This window comes from Passer domesticus, chromosome 22 (genome assembly GCF_036417665.1).
Source record: "Passer domesticus isolate bPasDom1 chromosome 22, bPasDom1.hap1, whole genome shotgun sequence".
NCBI classification, from domain to species: domain Eukaryota; kingdom Metazoa; phylum Chordata; class Aves; order Passeriformes; family Passeridae; genus Passer; species Passer domesticus.
The window spans coordinates 6,431,464-6,452,714 of record NC_087495.1 but is presented as its reverse complement, the minus strand read 5'-3'; the positions used below and the strand labels follow the sequence as shown (position 1 = coordinate 6,452,714).

Here is a 21,251-nt window from a genome sequence, read left to right as displayed (position 1 = left end):
TAATTGAGCAGTGAATTAAAACGATTTTAACCCAGCTGCACACGGGCAGCCAAAGGAAGGACCTGCAGGATTTTTGGAATATTTTCCCTGTGGAAATCAGGGCTGCAGGTGACACCCGGATCAAAGTTTCAAAGCTCCCAGCTGTGATGAACAGGATTCAAAATGTGCTAAAAAAGATGAAAATGTCCCAATTCCCCTGGGACAGTCAGAGTGGGAGGTGTGGGAGAGGGGCTGTGCCGGGGGTGTACGCGGAATTTCCCCTTTCACAGCCACGGGCTCTGGGCAGCAGTGCCAGGCTGCTCCCAGCAGCTGCCACAGCCTCACGGCACCGGGACAAAGATCGGGCCAGGGAAAAAATAAAATAAACAGCAGATAAAGAAATAATCCTGGCCAAACACACACAAAAATGTATTATATAATATATAATATAATATATAAATATTATATATATTTATATATTATATATATTTATTATATATAAATATATAATATAATTATATAAATGTATTTATATAATATATATATTATATATTTATATATATAATATATATATAATATATATATTATATATATATATATATATTTATATTTAGATATTATATCTAAATATAAATATATATATATAAAAATATAAATATAAATACATTTTATATATGAATCTTATATAATTTCATTATATTTATTTATATATAATTTTATTATATATAATAAATAGATATTTATTATCGTATTATTAAATATTATATATTTATTATATTGTAAATATAATGATATTAATTTAATTATATATAATCTATAAAATATATATTTATATAGATTATATATAATTAAATAAATTTTATAGATTTTATATATTATAGATTTTATAGATTTTATAGATTATATATAATTACTATATTAATTAATATGTTTTATATATTATATATACTGTGCATATTATTATATTTTATATAATACTATATTAAACATAATATATAAAATATATTGAAAGTTTATATATTTTATGTATTATTATATTCTATTTATTATTATATTATATTATATTATATTATATTATATTATATTATATTATATTATGTATTTTATATATTATATTATTTTGTATTATTATATATTGTATCTATAATATATAACATATATTGTATATAACAGAATCATTATATGTTATAATAAATAACATATATAATAATATATCTAAATTATATATACATACACATATATACACATACATATATATACACACATATAAATTTTTATATATATATACACACATATATATATAAAATAATATATATAAATTTTTATATATATATATATATAAATATATAAATAAATATATATAAATATATATAAAATTATATATATATATATTTCTAAAGGGTAAAGACCCAACTCTGCTATCCCTGGAAGATTTGAGTGCAATTATCTGTTAAGTCCCAGTGAATGGGACATTAAAAAATTCGAAGGGGAACAATTAACTTCCAGCGAGATTTACATAAAACTCCTCCGGTAATTAGCAGGCAGCAGAGGCAGATAAGCCCTGCAATTCTCTGGGTGTCAGCGTGCAAAAAGTCATTTGCAATTCATCACGCAGGTCACACACAGAGCAGAAACCCAGCTGCAAAAAGTGCATTTTGGCAGCTCCAGAGCAGGGGGAATTGGGGAGCGGGAAAAACCCAAATTTTGGGGGAATAAACCCAACCCAGCTTCCCCCAGTCCGTGCTGGCTCTGCAGGAGGGGGGTTCATAACTCATCCTGAGCAGCATGAAAAATTCAGTCCAGCACACAAAAAGGCTCCATTAACCAAAATAATAATGGTATTTCTATAATAATTATCAATAATTAATTCTCAATAATTAATGTTAAACCCCAAATAATCAATAAATCCCTGTTTTGTTCTTTAACCCTGTTCTGGGGCAGCCTCTCAAGAGATTCTGGTGGCTGCTCCCAGCCAGGGCAGCTCAAATCCCACCTCCAGTTCCCCCCTGCTCCATCTGCAGCTTTTGGGACTCATTTCAGCTCGTTAATCACACATGAGATCCCTTTTTGTGCCACCCCTGCCCCCCCTGGCACAGCCCCACGCTGCCCTGGCAGGAGACAGGAACAGCTCAGGGGCATCTGAGAGCAGCAAAGCAGCAAACCCCAAAGCCCCGGGGCACCCCAAAACCCCGGGGCACCCGAGAGCCCCAGGGCACCCCAAACCTCAGGGCACCCCAGAGCCCCAGGGCACCCCAAAACCCCAGGGCACCCCAAAGCCCCAGGGCACCCCAAACCCTCAGGGCATCCTAAATCCCCAGGGCACCCCAAAGCCCCGGGGCACCCCAAAGCCCCAGGGCACCCCAAAGCCTCAGGGCACCCCAAAGCTCCAGGGCACCCCAAAGCCTCGGGGCGCCCCAAAGCCCCAGGGCACCCCAAAACCCCAGGGCACCCCAAAGCCCCAGGGCACCCCAAAGCCCCAGGGTACCCCAAAGCTCCAGGGCACCCCAGAGCCCCAGGGCACCCAGGGGACACCAGGATGGTCCTCCTGGAGCAGTGATCCCCATCCCAAATCCTCCTGGAGGAATGATCCCCATCCCAAATCCCCCTGCAGCAGTGATCCCCATCCCAAATCCTCCTGCAGCAGTGATCCCCATCCCAAATCCTCCTGGAGGAATGATCCCCATCCCAAATCCTCCTGCAGCAGTGATCCCCATCCCAAATCCTGATCCCCATCCCAAATCCTCCTGGAGCAGTGATCCCCATCCCAAATCCTCCTGCAGCAGTGATCCCCATCCCAAATCCTCCTGCAGCAGTGATCCCCATCCCAAATCCTGATCCCCATCCCAAATCCTCCTGCAGCAGTGATCCCCATCCCAAATCCTGATCCCCATCCCAAATCCTGATCCCCACCCCAAATCCTCCTGGAGCAGTGATCCCCATCCCAAATCCTGATCCCCATCCCAAACCCTCCTGGAGCAGTGATCCCCATCCCAAATCCTCCTGCAGCAGTGATCCCCATCCCAAATCCTCCTGCAGCAGTGATCCCCATCCCAAATCCTGATCCCCATCCCAAATCCTCCTGCAGCAGTGATCCCCCCCATCCCAAATCCTTCTGGAGCAGTGATCCCCACCCCAAATCCTCCTGCAGCAGTGATCCCCATCCCAAATCCTCCTGGAGGAATGATCCCCACCCCAAACCCTCCTGCAGCAGTGATCCCCACCCCAAATCCCATCCCCACATAAAACCAGACACAACCTCATTAAGAAAGGAAGAAATTGGTGAAATTAAGAAATGGATGCTGTCTGCAGATGGATCCTCAGCTCTCAAACATTCTCTTTTTTAAATCAGTTTGATTCTCCAGTGCCAATGGTTTTATTCCTTTAAATGAAATTATTCCCATTTTCTCATGAAGGAATTTTCCCTTTTTCCTGGAGGAAAGTGGTTGCTCCTTTCTCTGAGCACTGCCCAGCTTTAGATTGGAATTAGATCAGAAATGCAGCTTTAAATCAAAATAAAAACTTTTAAACAACTCCTCCATGGCCCAGCCAAGCATCCTGATCCTGCTGTGAGGAAAGGCTGAGCTCCTGGAAAAGCCACGTTGGTTGTTGGGCTGCTGCTGCTGCTGGAGCACAAAGGTAAAAAACACATAGGAAGGTCCTTAAAAAAAGGAAAAAACCAAACTTTTCCTTCTGAACACAATTCCCAGGAGCAAACAGCTACTTTTGGACAGCACAGACCGAAAATCCCAATTTTTAAGACCTCAATTAATACAAAATCTACCGAGTGCTTAACACACATTTGGGTGTGTGTGGGAGGACTGATTTTAAACTCAGCTTTTAAACTAAAGCTTTAAACTTTTAAACTAAAGCTTTTAAACTCAGCTTTACAAAGGCAGGTGTTTTTCTTGCCTAACACTAAAAACCTGTTGGGACTCCGCAGCTGCCAGAATGTGAGTGCCCCAAAATGAGCAGCAAATGTCCTTATCCTGTCTGACTTCCATGTCTGGGCTGCTAAAATATTTTAAGGGATAAAATAGTTCAAATATTAAAATAGTTAAAATATTAAAAGTTGTAAGAAATGTGAGCAAGATCTTCAACTCCTAAAATCTGCAAAAATAAAGAAAAGCTGCTCATTCCTCCTGAGAATTCCAAGTTTGTACCAACTGTGCAGCTGGAAAAAAAACTCCTATAAACTTATTTTACTACTATTTCCTTGTGTGTCTTCATCCCAGCAAAACCAGGATCTAAAAATCAGCTTCCAGTATCAAACAAGACAGATTTCCACACACAAAATCCAACTCACCCAGGACACCACTCTTCCATTGAAGCAAGGGAGCTTTGCATTGTCATCTGAGATCTCTTCCTTCACCACCCTGGAAACAAAAATAAAACAAAAGAAGAAAATCAGGAATTTGAAATCACAGCAGGTCAGAATGGACGGTGGTTTTCTCAAATTGTCCAGGAAAAATGCAATTTATTCATTAAAATGTTGGTGTCAGCAGGTGCTCTGTGTTTAATGAATATGGGAACTGTGAAAATAGAGAAAATAAATCAAAATAAAAGGTAAAACTGCAACTTTCCAGACAAGCACCCCAAAGTGGGAGGCACTAAAATAATGTCAAGAATTTCCCATTTTGGAGTCTCCCCAGAGCCCTGAAATGTCTGATGGGGGCTAAAATCCCCCTGTGCTGGCATCCCCCTTGTCAGAGATTTTTGTACCAAAAGCAGATTTCTGCCCTCAAAATGCAGAACAGGGAGAAATTTGCTGCTGACAATCCGAAGTCTCATCCAAATCTGTGCATCACAAGCACTTTTTCCTTTATTTATGTTTTTGTCTTGTTGCTGGGTGAAGAAAAACCACAAGAACCACAAAGCAGCTCACTGGATAAAGCAGTGTCGTGTTGAGGGGGGGAAACACTAAATGGAGTTTCTTTTGAAAAATAAAAATAAATAACTCCACCACTAATGCCTGCATTCCCACACATGTTAAGGAATGAGCACCTTTTTTTTAATTTGAATTGTTAATGGCTGGCAGGGCAATATTAGGCAATCTTTACCCTTTTTTTTTTTCTATTATTGGAAAGAAAAACAATTTAAAATATTCACTTCATTCCTAAACCATCTGTCCTCCCTGCATCTTTTGGCAGCAGGGATCAGATCATATGATTCCATTCTTGCTTTTAATCATTTCTGCTCAGACTCCACTAAAAGCAGAAATCCTCCTCCAGATTCCACATTCAGAAATCTTTTTGCCAAGCACACAAAAATGTGAGAATTCTTGTCGTGCTTTCATCCTCGCCACCAACAACCCCCAAATTTCCACCTGTGCTTCTGCGCTGCCCATTTCATCTGCCCTGGTGATGGATGGACAATCCTGGGCTCAGCCGGGACAAAATCCCAGCCCAGGCTTTGCTGCAGCTCAAGGGAACGACTTCCAGACCTGCTGCAACTGGAAACCACCAAAGACAGCCCTGAGCTGCCAGGTTGGAATTCCCAGCTGGCTCTGGGGAGGGAGCAGCAGCGCCAAGAACGCCCAGGATGGCAGCAGCAGTCAGGTAAAAATGGCTAAAAATGGTACAAATCGTTCCTGGGGTCAAGAGGATCCTCTGCATCCCCAGCAGGAGGCAAAAAGGAGGGGTTGGAGTGGCTGGGATTGGGGAGGTGACGCCGTGAGGGCTGCTGGCCTCTTCTGGGGGTGGATATTCCAGCCTGAAACAGCATGGCAAGGAAAAAAGGTGATTTATCCCAAAAGTCTCTTCCTGAGGTGAAGAATATTCCAATCCAAAAGAGCATGGCAAGGAAAAAAAGTGATTTATCCCAAAAGTCTCTTCCTGAGGTGGAAAATATTCCAATCTGAAAGAGCATGGCAAGGAAAAAAAGTGATTTATCCCAAAAGTCTCTTCCTGAGGTGAAGAATATTCCAGTCCAAAAGAGCATGGCAAGGAAAAAAAGGTGATTTATCCCAAAAGTCTCTTCCTGAGGTGAAGAATATTCCAGTCCAAAACAGCCTAACAAGGAAGAAAAAGTGATTTTTCTCAGAGACCTCAGCCTGAGGTGAGGAATATTCCAATCCAAAAGAGCATGGCAAGGAAAAAAAGGTGATTTATCCCAAAAATCTCTTCCTTAGGTGAAGAACTTTCCAATCCGAAACAGCCTAACAAAGAAAAAAGGTGATTTATCCCAAAAACTTCCTGGGGTAGATAATATTCCAATCCAAAACAGCCCAACAAGGAAGAAAAAGTGATTTTTCTCAGAGAGCTCATCCTGAGGTGAAGAATATTCCAGCCCAACACAGCATGGCAAGGAAAAAAAAGGTGATTTATACAATTTATCCCAAAAATCTCTTGCTGGGGTGAAGAATATTCCAATCCAAAACAGCATGGCAAGGAAAAAAAGATGATTTCTTCCAGAAACTTCCTGAGGTGAAGAACTTTCCAATCCAAAGCAGCACAACAAGGAAAAAAAAGTAATTTCTCCCAAAAATGTCATCCTGAGGTGAAGAATATTTCAATCCAAAACAGCATAACAAGAAAAAAAAGGTGATTTTTCTCAGGGACCTCATCCAGAGGTGAAGAATATTCCAGTCCAAAACAGCATGGCAAGGAAAAAAAAGTGATTTTTCTCAGAGACCTCATCCTGAGGTGAAGAATATTCCAATCCAAAACAGCATGGCAAGGAAAAAAAGTAATTTATCCCAAAAATCTCTTCCTGAGGTGAAGAATATTCCAAATCAAGCCAGCATAAGAAGAAAAAAAAGTGATTTTTCTCAGAGGCCTCATCCTGAGGTGAAGAATATTCCAAATCAAGCCAGCATAAGAAGAAAAGAAAAGTGATTTTTCTCAGAGACCTCATCGTGAGGTGAAGAATATTGGCACTGGATGTGCTCCACCTGGAGATAAATCACCAGAGCCTGATTGCTGATGGAGTCCCTGCTTGAAAATAACACCAAAGAGCAGCTGATAGCAAGGCCCAGAAAAGGAGATGTTCATCCCCTCTCAGAAAAAGAGGTTTTTATTCCCCAGGTCACGTCCTGCCTGCTGGCAGCCCCGTGGAGGGCTCAGGGCTCCCGTTCCAGCACACACAGCCTCCTGTTCACTGGGGACAGCAAACAAACACCAAGTTTGGATAAAATGAATAAAATGATATTTCCAGGTCACTGCAGCTCTGCCTGCCCAGCTCCCATTTGTCCCTTGGAAAAGGAGAGCACAGCACACCAAGAATTGAGATTTTTATTCAATATTCTTCACAGACATGTGGCACCTCCCTCTTTGTGCACTCCAGAAAAATCTCCATGCACAAAAAGCTTTTAATTCATCCCTAAAATGCATCTACCGGGTGAAGGAAGGTAAAAGAACAGAGGGAGAAGCAAATAAACACCTGGCCACAAAGTTTGAATAAAATGATATTTCCAGGTCACTGCAGCTCTGCCTGCCCAGCTCCCACCTCCACACATTTGTCCTTTGGAAAATGAGAGCACAGCACACCAAGAATTCAGAGTTTTTTCTCCAATATTCACAGACAATATTCAATATTCAATATTCTTTATAGACTTGTAGCATCTCCTTCTTTACCACAGAAAAAATCTCCCTGCACAAAACAACCTTTAATTCATCCCTAAAATGCATCTGCCAGGTGGAAGAACACAGGGAGCAGCAAACAAACACCTGGCCACAAAGTTTGAGCAAAGGTCTGCCTGCCCAGCTCCCATCTCCCTTGGAAAAGGAGAGCACAGCACACCAAGAATTCAGAGATTTTTCTCCAATATTCACAGACAATATTCAATATTCTTCACAGACTTGTGGCATCTCCCTCTTTGCTGCACTCCAGAAAAATCTCCATGCACAAAACATCCTTTAATTCATCCCTCAAATGCATCTACCAGGTGAAGGAAGGTAAAAAACAGAGGGAGAAGCAAATAAACACCAGGCCACAAAGTTTGAGCAAAGCTCTGCCTGCCCAGCTCCCATCTCCACACATTTGTTCTTTGGAAAGGGAGAGCACAGCACACCAAGAATTCAGAGATTTTCCTTCAATATTCAATATTCAATATTCAATATTCTTTATAGACTTGTAGCATCTCCCTCTTTACCACAGGAAAAAATCTCCCTGCACAAAACATCCTTTAATTCATCCCCCAAATGCATCTGCCAGGTGCAGGAAGGTAAAAAACAGAGGGAGCAGCAAACAAACACCTGGCCACAAAGTTTGAATAAAATGATATTTCCAGGTCACTGCAGCTCTGCCTGCCCAGCTCCCACCTCCACACATTTGTCCTTTGGAAAATGAGAGCACAGCACACCAAGAATTCAGAGATTTTTCTCCAATATTCAATATTCTTCACAGACTTGTGGCATCTCCCTGCACAAAAAGCTTTGAATTCATCCCCCAAATGCATCTGCGAGGTGCAGGAAGGTAAAAGGACACAGCCAAGGCCACACCAGAGACAAATGATGAAGAACACCCCACTCTTTACCCCACTCTTTACCCCAAACCTGCTCTGCCCCACCAGCAAAGCCCCACGTCCATAAATACCTTTAAAAAAAATAAAAAGGGCGAGGAAATATGGGGAAGGGGAGGAGGGAACAGCCCCACCAGCACACATCCTCTGCTTTATTTGACTTTGAGGCGATTTAAGCAGTAATTAGCAAATGAAACAATCAGTGCTGGGAGCAGCCCCTCCTCCCGTGGCTTCCTGGAATTGTGCGTGGCTCCCCCGGCTCTCCCTGCACAGGGAGGGCTTGGTGCCTTTCCCAAAGCTCACACCTCACCTGTACCTGGGACACCTCACCCTCCCAACAGCCTCAATTCCTGCTTTCTTCCAGAGAGGAAATGGGAAGTTTTCGGGTGTGAGCGGTGTGTTTGCAAGGTGAAGTATGAATTTGAGAATTTAGGTACAGGGGGGTCATGGAGACAACATGGAGGATGCAGGGCGTGCTCCTGGGTTCTTCTTTCTTCTCCATTTTCTGGGGTGATGTTGGCACTTTGGATTGCTTCGTGGTGAAGGTACACTTGGCAATAAGGGTGACAAGCATTGGGAATTAAAGGTAAATATATTGTAATTTTCACTATAAAAGACACAACAGTCCCGTGGGTGGGGAGAGTGCACTGGGCTGTGCTGCTGAGCAGGCCTCGGCTGGGCACAGAGAAAATATTGTAGAATATAAGAAGAATAAGAATAAGAATAAGAATAAGAATTAATAAACAAGATTGAAGACAGAAAACCTGAGAGTCCAGACTCGTCCTTCACTGTGCAGCCACCCAGAACCACCTTGTCCTGTATCAGGGCAGAGACAAACAGGAAAAGTTCCTCTGATTCCACAAAAATTGGGGTGCACCTGATGGCAGGTGAGCCCCAAACCTCCAATGGCTCTGATTCATCAGGAGATAATTGGTAATTAAACAGCGGGGTTGATAATGCTGCGCTCTGATTTCGTCAGGCACGCCTGGCAGAGGATGCACGCTCCACAATTAGCTGGGTGATTTTGGATTCCACTGGGAAAAATGAGGTTAAAAAGGAAATTATCCTCTCCTCCAGCACCACTGACATGGGAAATGCAGAAATGCAGGGTTGGTTTTTCATTCCACTCAGAAAAATGAGGTTTTTGCACGAGACTTTTCCTTTCTTCCAGCACCACAAACATGGGAAATGCAGGGTTGATTTTTCATTCCACTCAGAAAAATGAAGTTTACAAGAGAATTTTCCTCTCCTTCAACACCAGAGATGGGAAATGCAGGGTTGATTTTTCATTCCACTCAGAAAAATGATGTTAACAAGGAAATTCTCCTCTCCTCCAGCACCACAGACACGGGAAATGCAGGGTTGCACTCACAAAAATGAGGTTTACAAGGGAATTCTCCTTTCCTTCAGCACCACAGAGATGGGAAGTGCAGGGTTGATTTTTCATTCCACTTGGAAAAACAAAATTAATAATGAAATTCTCCTTTCCTCCAGCACCACAGACATGGGAAGTGCAAGGTTGCACTCGGAAAAATGAGGTTTACAAAGAAATTCTCCTTTCCTTCAGCACCAAAGAGATGGGAAATGCAGAAATGCAGGGCTGATTTTTCATTCCACTCAGAAAAATGAGGTTTACAAGAGAATTTTCCTTTCCTGCAGCACCACAAACATGGGAAATGCAGGGTTGATTTTTCATTCCACTTGGAAAAATGAAGTTTACAAGAGAATTTTCCTCTCCTTCAACACCAGAGATGGGAAATGCAGGGTTGATTTTTCATTCCACTCAGAAAAATGAGGTTGATAATGAAATTCTCCTTTTCTCCAACACCACAGACATGGGAAATGCAAGGTTGCATTTGGAAAAATGAGGTTTACAAGGGAATTCTCCTGTCCTCCAGCACCACAGAGATGGGAAATGCAGGGTTGATTTTTCATTCCACTTGGAAAAACAAAATTAATAATGAAATTCTCCTTTCCTCCAGCACCACAGACATGGGAAGTGCAAGGTTGCACTTGGAAAAATGAGGTTTACAAAGAAATTCTCCTTTCCTTCAGCACCAAAGAGATGGGAAATGCAGAAATGCAGGGTTGATTTTTCATTCCACTTGGAAAAACAAAATTAATAATAAAATAAATAAAGTAAAATAAAATAAAGTAAAATAAAATAAAATAAAATAAAAAATAAAATAAAATAAAATAAAATAAAATAAAATAAAATAAAATATAAAATAAAATAAAGTAAAATTAAAAAATAAAATAAAATATAAAATAAAATAAATGAAATATAAAATAAAATAAAATAAAATAAAATAAAATAAAATAAAATAAAATTAATATAATATAATATAATAAAATAATAAATAAAGAGCTCTCAGGGATGAGCAGGGGGAATCCGAGCTCTGCAGGCCCTGACCTGGCCGGGGAGCTGCTCCTGGTGCTGCTCAGGGCCCCAAAATCCATCCCAGGCACTTTCCCTGCCAGGCCCCTCCTCACACCAACAGAAACGGGGTTCAGCCTCTCACCTCCCAGCAGGTGACAAATGCCACCCCCACGGGAATTCCAGGTGCAGCTGCGCCTACGAGTTTGTTTGGGACTCACGGAGATTCCCAAAAGCCAGGAATGAATCCCACAAACCAGGGAACCGCGAACCTTCGGGTGGGATTTTTGTCTCTTTTTACAGATTTGCACCACGCAGAGTGAAAAATCTGTGTTTTAACCACGGGAAGGGTTTCCCAGCAGGGAAATTTAACAAATTTTTGGTAATTAACGCAACCCCCCAGCCCCACATTCTGTTTAGGCCTGGATTTGCAGTTCCAAGCTAAACTACAACACATTTTTTTTCTATTTTTTTGCTTAGAAAAATGGAAGTTTTAGCACAGATTGCAGGGCTGGTGCATTCTGGTGTCCACAGAAACGAGAACAACCAACCTCCCTCATTTCAGGAGTGACAAAGGAAAGGCAGAGATGTTATTTAATTTATTATTGTGCTCCTGAGGAACTGTGAACACAAAAACCTGCAGTGCTCACTCAGGTACCTGACACAAATCCTGGAGTTCTTTATCATTCCTCCAATTCACAATATCCAGAATTTTCTATTCCAGGTGGAATTTTCCCTCCTTATCCCTCAAAACAATCCAACAAAACAAATTTGCCAACAGCTCTTCAAATGATTTAAGGGAAATTAAAATTACAGAGCTCTAAAAACCCCAAATTCAGCTGAAACTTTCAAAAACTGCCAAGAATTCAACCAGAATTGATGCTCCTCCAAATATTCCACGTGGAAATATTATCCCAATCCCAATCCCAAAGTGGACTCCTACTGCTTTAAATCCCATTTTCAACCAAAAACCCCAATTTTTGCTGCAGCTCCAAGTGCAGACTGAAAGGAAGCTCCTTGGATGATACCAAAGGAATGCTCCAGAAGCCACTCCTTGGACCTAAGGATGAAATCACAGCCCAGCAAGGGATCTGGCAGTCAGGATTCCTGGTTTTAACACCTCTTAGGAGTCAGAAAAAATCAGAAAATCTTCTTAGGAGTGAGAAACCAACTCCTGACTCACCTTAGGACAAGGGTGAAAATGGAAGAAAGTGCTTCCCATGTCCTTCTCCTATTAAAAATTACCACATTTGGCTCCCAATCCCAATCCCAAAGTGGATTCCTACTGCTTTAAATCCCATTTCCAACCAAAACCCAATTTTTGCTGCAGCTCCAAGTGCAGACTGAAGGGAAGCTCCTGGGCTGCTACCAAAGGAATGCTCCAGAAGCCACTCCTTGGACCTAACGATGAAATCACAGCACAGCAAGGGATCTGGCAGTCAGGATTCCTGGTCTTAACACCTCTCAGGAGTCAGAAAAAATCAGAAAATCCTCTCAGGAGTTGGAAAGCAACTTCTAACTCACCCTTAGGGCAGGGGTGCTGCACTGCCTCCTGGAAAAAACCCCACAAAATGCTTCCCATGTCTCTTTCCTATTAAAAATGAGCCCAATTCAGCTCCCAAATTGGATTTTTACTGCTTTAAATCCCATTTTCTCACCAGTTTCCACCCAAAACCCCAATTTTTGCTGCAGCTCCAAGTGCAGACTGAAGGGAAGCTCCTGGGCTGCTACCAAAGGAATGCTCCAGAAGCCACTCCTTGGACCTAAGGATGAAATCACAGCACAGCAAGGGATCTGGCAGTCAGGATTCCTGGTTTTAACACCTCTCAGGAGTCAGAAAAAATCAGAAAATCCTCTCGGGAGTGAGAAACCAACTCCTGACTCACCTTAGGACAAGGGTGAGAACAGAAGAAAAGGCAATAAATGCTTCCCATGTGCCTCTCCTATTAAAAATTACCCCATTGAGCTCCCAATCCCCATCCCAGACTGGATTCCTACTGCTTTAAATCCCATTTCCACCCAAAACCCCAATTTTTGCTGCAGCTCCAAGTGCAGACTGAAAGGAAGCTCCTGGGCTGCTACCAAAGGAATGCTCCAGAAGCCACTCCTTGGACCTAACGCTGAAATTACAGCACAGCAAGGGATCTGGCAGTCAGGATTCCTGGTTTTAACACCTCTCAGGAGTCAGAAAAAATCAGAAAATCCTCTCAGGAGTTGGAAAGCAACTTCTAACTCACCCTTAGGGCAGGGGTGCTGCACTGCCTCCTGGAAAAAACCCCCACAAAATGCTTCCCATGTCTCTTTCCTATTAAAAATGAGCCAAATTCAGCTCCCAAACTGGATTTTTACTGCTTTAAATCCCATTTTCTCACCGGTTTCCACCCAAAAACCCCAATTTTTGCTGCAGCTCCAAGTGCAGACTGAAGGGAAGCTCCTGGGCTGCTACCAAAGGAATGCTCCAGAAGCCACTCCTTGGACCTAAGGATGAAATCACAGCACAGCGAGGGATCTGGCAGTCAGGATTCCTGGTCTTAACTCCTCTCAGGAGTCAGAAAAAATCAGAAAATCCTCTCAGGAGTGAGAAACCAACTCCTGACTCACCTTAGGACAAGGGTGAGAACAGAAGAAAAGGCAATAAATGCTTCCCATGTGCCTCTCCTATTAAAAATTACCCCATTGAGCTCCCAGTTCCAATCCCAAAGTGGATTTTTACTGCTTTAAATCTCATTTTCAACCAAACCCCCAATTTTTGCTGCAGCTCCAAGTGCAGACTGAAGGGAAGCTCCTGGGCTGCTACCAAAGGAATGCTCCAGAAGCCACTCCTCGGAGCAGCCCCTGCAGGAGAATCAGCAGAGGAGAATTAGAGCACACAATGGAAAGAATGAGGATCTGAGCCTCGCCCCAAGGGTGCAGAACAGACCCAGCCCTGCTGCTCCTCCTGCCACAGGAAGGAGTTTTTATCCAATTCTGCACTGAAAATTGTTCAGTTCCTCACTGAAACGCTCCTGCCCACACTGGAGCAGCAAAGCCTCAAATTCAAAATTAAAAATTACAAAATCTTCATTATAACAAGCTAATATCAAAAATATCCAGCTTTTAAACAACTCAAAATTCCACCTGCATCAGGGGGCTGATCCACCTGCACCCACAGGAGAAATAAATTTTAAAAATTATGAAATATTCAATTATAACAGCTAACATCACCAAATATCTTTTAAACAACTCAAAACTCCACCTGCACCCACAGGAGAAATAAATTTTAAAAAATTACAAAATCCTCAATTATAACAGCTAATATCACCAAATATCCAGCTTTTGAACAACTCAAAAATCCACCTGCATCCACAGAAGAAATCAATTTAAAAAATTACAAAATCTTCAATTATAACAGATAATATCACCAAATATCCAGCTTTTAAACAACTCAAAAATCCACCTGCATCAGGGGGCTGATCCACCTGCATCCAAAGAAATAAATAAAAAAAACTAACATTATTTCATTTATAAAGTAATCTGTAATGGGCAGAGCCATCCCTTGGTGGGTCAGGGGAGGACCTGGCACAGGGGAAAGTGGAACAGCAGTAAATTAAAATTATTAAATAATTTAAAATTTAATAGATTATTTCATTTATAAATTAATCTGTAATGGGCAGAGCCATCCCTTGGTGGGTCAGGGGAGGAACTGGCACAGGCGAAAGTGGAACAGCAGTAAATTCAAATAATTAATTTAAAATGTAATAAATTATTTCATTGATAAATTAACCTGTAAGCGGCAGATTTTTGAGCACACGATTTATCCCATCGTTCCAGGATCCAGGAAAGGCTGGGCTGCAGTGACAGCAGCACGTGCAGAGCTGCAAGGAGTCAGTCCCCCCATCCTGCAGGAAAACATTGATTTTCCCAACACAAGCAGCGCTTTTCACGTTCCACAGTGGAGAATCCAGGGATTTAGGGACTGGCCAGGCCAAATCCCAGCTTGGCAAAGCACAAATGGAAATGAGGGAGCCACAGCTCTGCCATGGCTGGTGCTGCCTGGCTGCAGCAATTCAAAGGATGGAGCTGGGATGGATTTGGGATTTTGGTTCTTCCCCCAGAGCAGGAAAAGGATGGAGCTGGGGATGGATTTGGGGATTTTGGTTCTTCCCCCAGAGCAGGAAAGAGCTGGGGATGGATTTGGGGATTTTGGTTCTTCCCCCAGAGCAAGAAATGATGGAGCTGGGCCAGGGGACTTGGGATGGATTTGGGGATTTTGGTTCTTCCCCCAGAGCAGGAAAAGGATGGAGCTGGGATGGATTTGGGGATGGATTTGGGGATGGATTTGGGGATTTTGGGTCTTCCCCCAGAGCAAGAAATGATGGAGCTGGGGATGGATTTGGGGATTTTGGGTCTTCCCCCAGAGGAAGAAAAGGATGGAGCTGGGGATGGATTTGGGGATTTTGGGTCTTCCCCCAGAGGAAGAAAAGGATGGAGCTGGGGATGGATTTGGGGATGGATTTGGGGATTTTGGTTCTTCCCCCAGAGGAAGAAATGATGGAGCTGGGCTGGAGCTTGGGATGGATTTGGGGATTTTGGTTCTTCCCCCAGAGCAGGAAAAGGATGGATCTGGGGATGGATTTGGGGATTTTGGTTCTTCCCCCAGGGCAAGAAATGATGGAGCTGGGGATGGATTTGGGGATGAATTTGGGGATTTTGGTTCTTCCCCCAGAGCAAGAAATGATGGAGCTGGGGATGGATTTGGGGATTTTAGTTCTTCCCCCAGAGCAGGAAAAGGATGGAGATGGCCCAGGGGACTTGGGAGGGATTTGGGGATTCTTTCCTTCCCCCAGAGGGTTGTGGGGTGCCACCAGGGGATGGTCCCAGCCCCAGGAGCTCCAGGAGGGTTTGGACAACGCTCCCAGGGATGCACAGGGTGGGATTTTGGGCTGGGTAATCCCTCCCAGCTCAGGATACTCCACAACTCTACAAAAAGCTTGTATTTGAGATGATGAAAGCAAAGCCCATATTTACTATTAACACTCATTAAAACAGCCAAAATTCAGCTCAATTTTCTTCTGATTTTCCCAAATATTTCAGGTTCAGAGAGGCACAAACACAAATGGAAAAAGACAAAAAAAATAAATGCAAACAAAGCTCAGGAATCCCAAATCAGTCACTCTGAGCTGTCTCAAGGCAATGGATTGTCACCCAAATGACGCTTATATATAAATTATTACATTATATTTATATAAATATATATAAATATATAAATATATAAATTATTACAAGATATATATTATAATATATACTATATATTACATTATATTTATATAAATATATATTTTTATATATAAATATATAAATTATTACAAGATATATAGTATAATATATATACAATATATATTACATTATATTTATATAAATATATATTTATATATATAAATATATAAATTATTACAATATATATGTTATAATATATATACAATATATATTACATTATATTTATATAAATATATATATTTTTATATATAAGTATATAAATTATTACAAGATATATATTATAATATATATACTATATATTACATTATATTTATATAAATATATATTTTTATATAAATATATAAATTATTACAAGATATATATTATAATATATATACACTATATATTACATTATATTTATATAAATATATATATTTTATATATAAATATATAAATTATTACACTAATTTAAATGATTAAATAACAGAGCCAGAATTTCCAGGTCGTGATCCTTGCAGCCCTTCCTCTTCCATCATCTCCATCTCCAGGAATAACAGACAAGTTTCACCCCAATTTTCAGACTAAGAAGAAAATCCACTCTGGGGTTTGTTGGGTTTGTCTGTCCCCTGGTCAAAGACCCAAACGCCCCGGTGTGTTCAGGATGCCTCAGCACAGTTTACATTTCCTAACTGCAGATTTCTGTGGCGCTGGGAATGGTGCAGCTGCTGCCTGAACAACCCCAACCTCCTTCAGAGAAATCAAACCACAATCACAACTTGAATTTCCACGACAAGGTGTCCCTGTCACCCGGGGAGGTGAAGGAGGGAAATATTGGTATTATTTACCAATAATCCCGTTTATTTTGAAAAGAAACATTTTGTACTGCTGTTTTCCCCCCACCAAAGAAATGTTTGCCCAAGTGAGAAAAACAAGAAGTCAATCCACGAACACTCCTATGGTTACAAGCCAACACCAACAGCTCACCACATCAGAAATCCGTGTCAACAAACAATATCCACATTCCAGCAGGGAGAAAAACACAAGCAGCGTGAAAGGTTCGGGTCTCGGGGATAAAAAAGAGGCTGCACAACACAGCCAAGGATGCTTGGGGTGATCCTTCCCACCAAACACAAAACCTGCACCTCGACCACGGCCTTGGTTTGGAGGCAGGTCTGCAGCAGCTTCCCACAAACCTGCTCCGTTTTTAGTTTTATTTTTATTTTTTTTTATTCCTGGCAAGGCATTTAACTGTGCAAAACTGCCTTGCCAGCGACAGATGTGAGTACAAAGAGAAGTGATCTGCTACAAAAGGATTAATGCATTTTGAAAGTTACTGTCTGGCAAACTGTCAAAGGCACTTCCATCGGTTTATTTTACTCTGGCTGTCGCCAGGGCCGGTGGCACAGAGCCACGTCAGACACCCCGGCTCGGGCACTCAGCTGCCTCTGGCCACCACACAGGTCACTCCAAAGTCCAGCCCGGCTCGTCTCCAGCGCTCCCAGCTCAGCTTGTGCCCTTGGGAGCGGGCGTTTGGCCACTGACCATCGGTCATCTGCCTGGCCACTGACCACTGTCACCTGCCTGGCCACTGACCACCGACACCCCCTTTGGCCACTGACCACTGTCACCTGCCTGGCCACTGACCACCGACACCCCCTTTGGCCACTGACCACTGTCACCTGCCTGGCCACTGACCACTGACACCCCCTTTGGCCACTGACCACTGTCACCTGCCTGGCCACTGACCACCGACACCCCCTTTGGCCACTGACCACCGACACCCCCTTTGGCCACTGACCACTGTCACCTGCCTGGCCACTGACCACCGACACCCCCTTTGGTCACTGACCACTGTCACCTGCCTGGCCACTGACCGCCGACACCCCCTTGGGCCACTGACCACTGTCACCTGCCTGGCCACTGACCACTCCACACCCGTTTGACCAGGGACCATCCACCATCTGTGTGGCCCCAGTGGATTTGACAGTCGCTATCTGAGCACTGCCCTGGCACTGTCTGACCCCTGACCACTGTCACCTGCCTGACCCCTGACCACTGTCACCACTTGACCACTGACCATTTCACTCCCGTTTGACCAGGGACTGTCTGACACCTGTCTGACCTCGAGGATTTGACAGCTGCGGTCTGAGCACAGCCCCTGGCACCGTCTGACCCCTGACCACTTGTCACCCGTTTGACCCCTGACCATCCCATTTAACCACTGACCACTGCACACCTGTTTGACCACTGACCACTTGTCCCCCATTTGACTTTCATTTGACCACCAACCACTTGTCACCTGCTTAACCACTGACCCTTTTTCATTTGACCACCAACCACTTGTCACCCACTTGACCACTGACCCTTTGACATTCATTTGACCACTGACCCCTCCACACCCCTTTAACCACTGACCCCTTCTCCCCCATTTGACATTCATCTGACCACCAACCACTCTTCACCTGCTCGACCACCGACCCTTTGACACTCATCTCACCACCAACCACTTACCACCCGTCTGACCACTGCCCATTTCACACCCATCTGACCACTGACCGCTCATCCCCGTTTAACCACCGACCATTTCGCACCCGTTCAACCGGGACCGCCTGTCACCCGTGGGACCCCCGAGGATCTGACAGCGGTTGGACCCCCGGGCTTTGACAGCGCTGCCCGCGGAGCCCCCGCTCCTCTCCCCGGGCCCCGCTCCGAGCCCGGCCCCCGCTCCGAGCCCGGGCCCCGCTCCGAGCCCAGCTCCGAGCCCCGGCCCCCGCTCCGAGCCCCGGGCCCCGCTCCGAGCCCCGGGCCCCGCTCCGAGCCCCGGGCCCCGCTCCGAGCCCAGCTCCGAGCCCCGGGCCCCGCTCCGAGCCCGGGCCCCGCTCCGAGCCCCGGGCCCCGCTCCGAGCCCAGCTCCGAGCCCCGGCCCCCGCTCCGAGCCCCGGGCCCCGCTCCGAGCCCCGGGCCCCGCTCCGAGCCCCGGGCACGCCCGCCCTGCCCGGGCGCTCCGCGGCCTCCCCGGGCGCGGTGACAGCTGCGGCCGCCCGTCCCCGCCGCCCGGGCCCGGCCCCGGGGGCACGGCCGCAGCCGCGGGCGGGCCCGGGGCGCTCCCGCCGGGCCCGGGGGGTCCCGGGGCAGCGCGGGGCCGATGGCGGCAGCCCCGAGCCCGCGGCCCGGCGCGCCCGCCATGTTCGCGGCGCTGCCGGTGCCGAGCGGGGCCGGCCCGGCCGAGCCCGGCAGGTGCCCCGGGGATGCTGCGGGCCCTGCCCGGCCCGCGGCCCGCAGAACCGCGCCGGGGCCCGCGGGGCGCGCCCGGAGCGCGGCCGCTCACCCGAAATCCTGGTCCATGGACTTGAAGAAGAACTTGTAGCTGTGCACGGGCCGGTTGCTGAGGACATTTTTGAAATCGGCCAGCGTGACTTTCTCCGGCGGCACGGGCAGCTTCACCAGGTACGGCGTCTCCTCCTCGTCGATGTGGTAGATGATCTTGGTCTCCGCCATGGGCGAGCGGAGCGGGGGCGGCCGGGCCGGGCCTCCTCGGCCGGCGCTCGGCTCCGCTGTCGGCCTTGCCCACAGGAAGGGAGCTGCGGGCTCGGGCTGGCGCTCCCTGCACTGCTCTCTAGCTGCCCGACCCGGGAACGGCAGCGCGCCCGCCCCGCCCGCATCCTCCGGCCGCCCCGCCGGCCTCGCTGCGGCGCTGCCCGGGCCGGGCGCGGCGGGCCCGGCCTGAGGGGAGCGCGGGGCCCCGGGCAGCGCCCTCCGCCCGCCGCCGGCCCCGCTCCGCGCCCGCTGCGCCCGCACACCGCCCCTGCCGGCCCGGCGGCGGCACGGCCCGAGGGGAGGCTGCGGAGAGAGCGGGGAAGGGGGTGGGGGGGAGGAGGGGGTGGGATGGGAAAGGGGATGGGGATGGGGATGGGGATGAGGAGAGGATGGGATGGGGAAAAGGATGGGATGGGGAAAGGGGATGGGAGTGAGGAGGGAGGTGGGATGGGAAAGGGGATTAGGATGGGGATGGGGATGGGGATGAGGAGGGGGGTGGGATGGGATGGGATGGGAAAGGGGATGGGGATGGGGATGGGGAAAGGAGATGGAAAAGAGGATGGGATGGGGATGGGGAAAGGGGATGGCAGTGAGGAGGGGGGTGGGATGGGGATGGGGAGAGGGAAAAGGATGGGAAAGGGGAAAGGGGATGGGAATGAGAAGAGGAGGGGAATAGGGAAGAGGATGAGGAGAGGAAGGGATGGGAAAGGGGATGGGATGGGATGGGATGGGATGGGATGGGATGGGATGGGATGGGATGGGATGGGATGGGATGGGATGGGATGGGGAAAAGGATGGGATGGGGATGAGGAGGGGGAGAAGGATGGGATGGGAAAGGGGATGGGGATAGGGGAGAGAATGGGATAGGAAAATGAAAGGGGATGAGGAGAGGGGAGAGGATGGGATGGGGAAAGGGGATGGGGATAGGGGAAGGGGATGGGATGGGAAAGAGGATAGGGAAAAGGATGGAATGGGGATGAGGAGAGGGGAGAGGATGGGAAAGGAAGGGAGATGGGGGAAAGGATGGGATTCGAAAGAGGATGGAGATAGGGAAAGGAAAGGGGATGGGAATAAGAGTGGGGATGGGATGGGGATGAGGAGAGGGAAAAGGATGGGATGGGAAAGGGAAAGAGGATGGGGAAAGAGGATAGGACGGAAAGGGGGATGGGGATAGGGAGGGAAAGGGGATGAGATAAGAGAAAGGGATGGGAATAAGAATGGGGATGAGGAAAGGAGAATCAGAAAAAAGAACTTTCATGCCACACAGGTGATTTATTTGGACAGAATTCACCTTTATTTCTGTAAAATCCCCAAAAACGACAAACAGAAAATGAAGATTTCTGAGCAGCGTCCTTAGGTCTCTAAGAGTCTCCTGCTTATTAAAAAAAAACTCCTTTTTCAGTTAAACCCCAAAAATATGTGTTTAGCTTTCTGTCCTAGCAGGCTCTGCAAGCACCCCGGAGTGCTCCTGGCATGGGAAGTGCTCCCTGAATCCATCAGAACACCAGGAATGGGAAAATTCCCTTTGGTGGGATCACAGCTCTGGCACGAGCAATATTGTCTGAGTTTTTACAGCATGAAACTCAGGCAGAACATCAACATTTGGTCCCTCAATGGGTATTTAATGACCTCCTGGGTTCTCAGGTGCCCACCCAGGGCCTGAAC

The 21,251-nt window shown here is 45.6% G+C and overlaps 1 protein-coding gene across 1 annotated transcript in view; it reads right to left on the bottom strand.

Annotated features, from left to right (window-relative positions):
* The window catches only part of DVL1 (dishevelled segment polarity protein 1), a 35,256-nt gene extending 15,558 nt beyond the window's left edge, over window positions 1-19,698 (bottom strand). Inside the window, exons 1-2 of the mRNA XM_064397507.1 lie at window positions 19,378-19,698; window positions 4,283-4,352 (exon numbers count right to left, since the gene is read on the bottom strand). Of these exons, the coding sequence (XP_064253577.1) occupies window positions 4,283-4,352; window positions 19,378-19,547 (240 nt within the window). The 5' untranslated portion in view covers window positions 19,548-19,698. The remainder of the gene's footprint in view (window positions 1-4,282; window positions 4,353-19,377) is intronic.
* Between the last annotated feature and the right edge of the window lie 1,553 nt (window positions 19,699-21,251).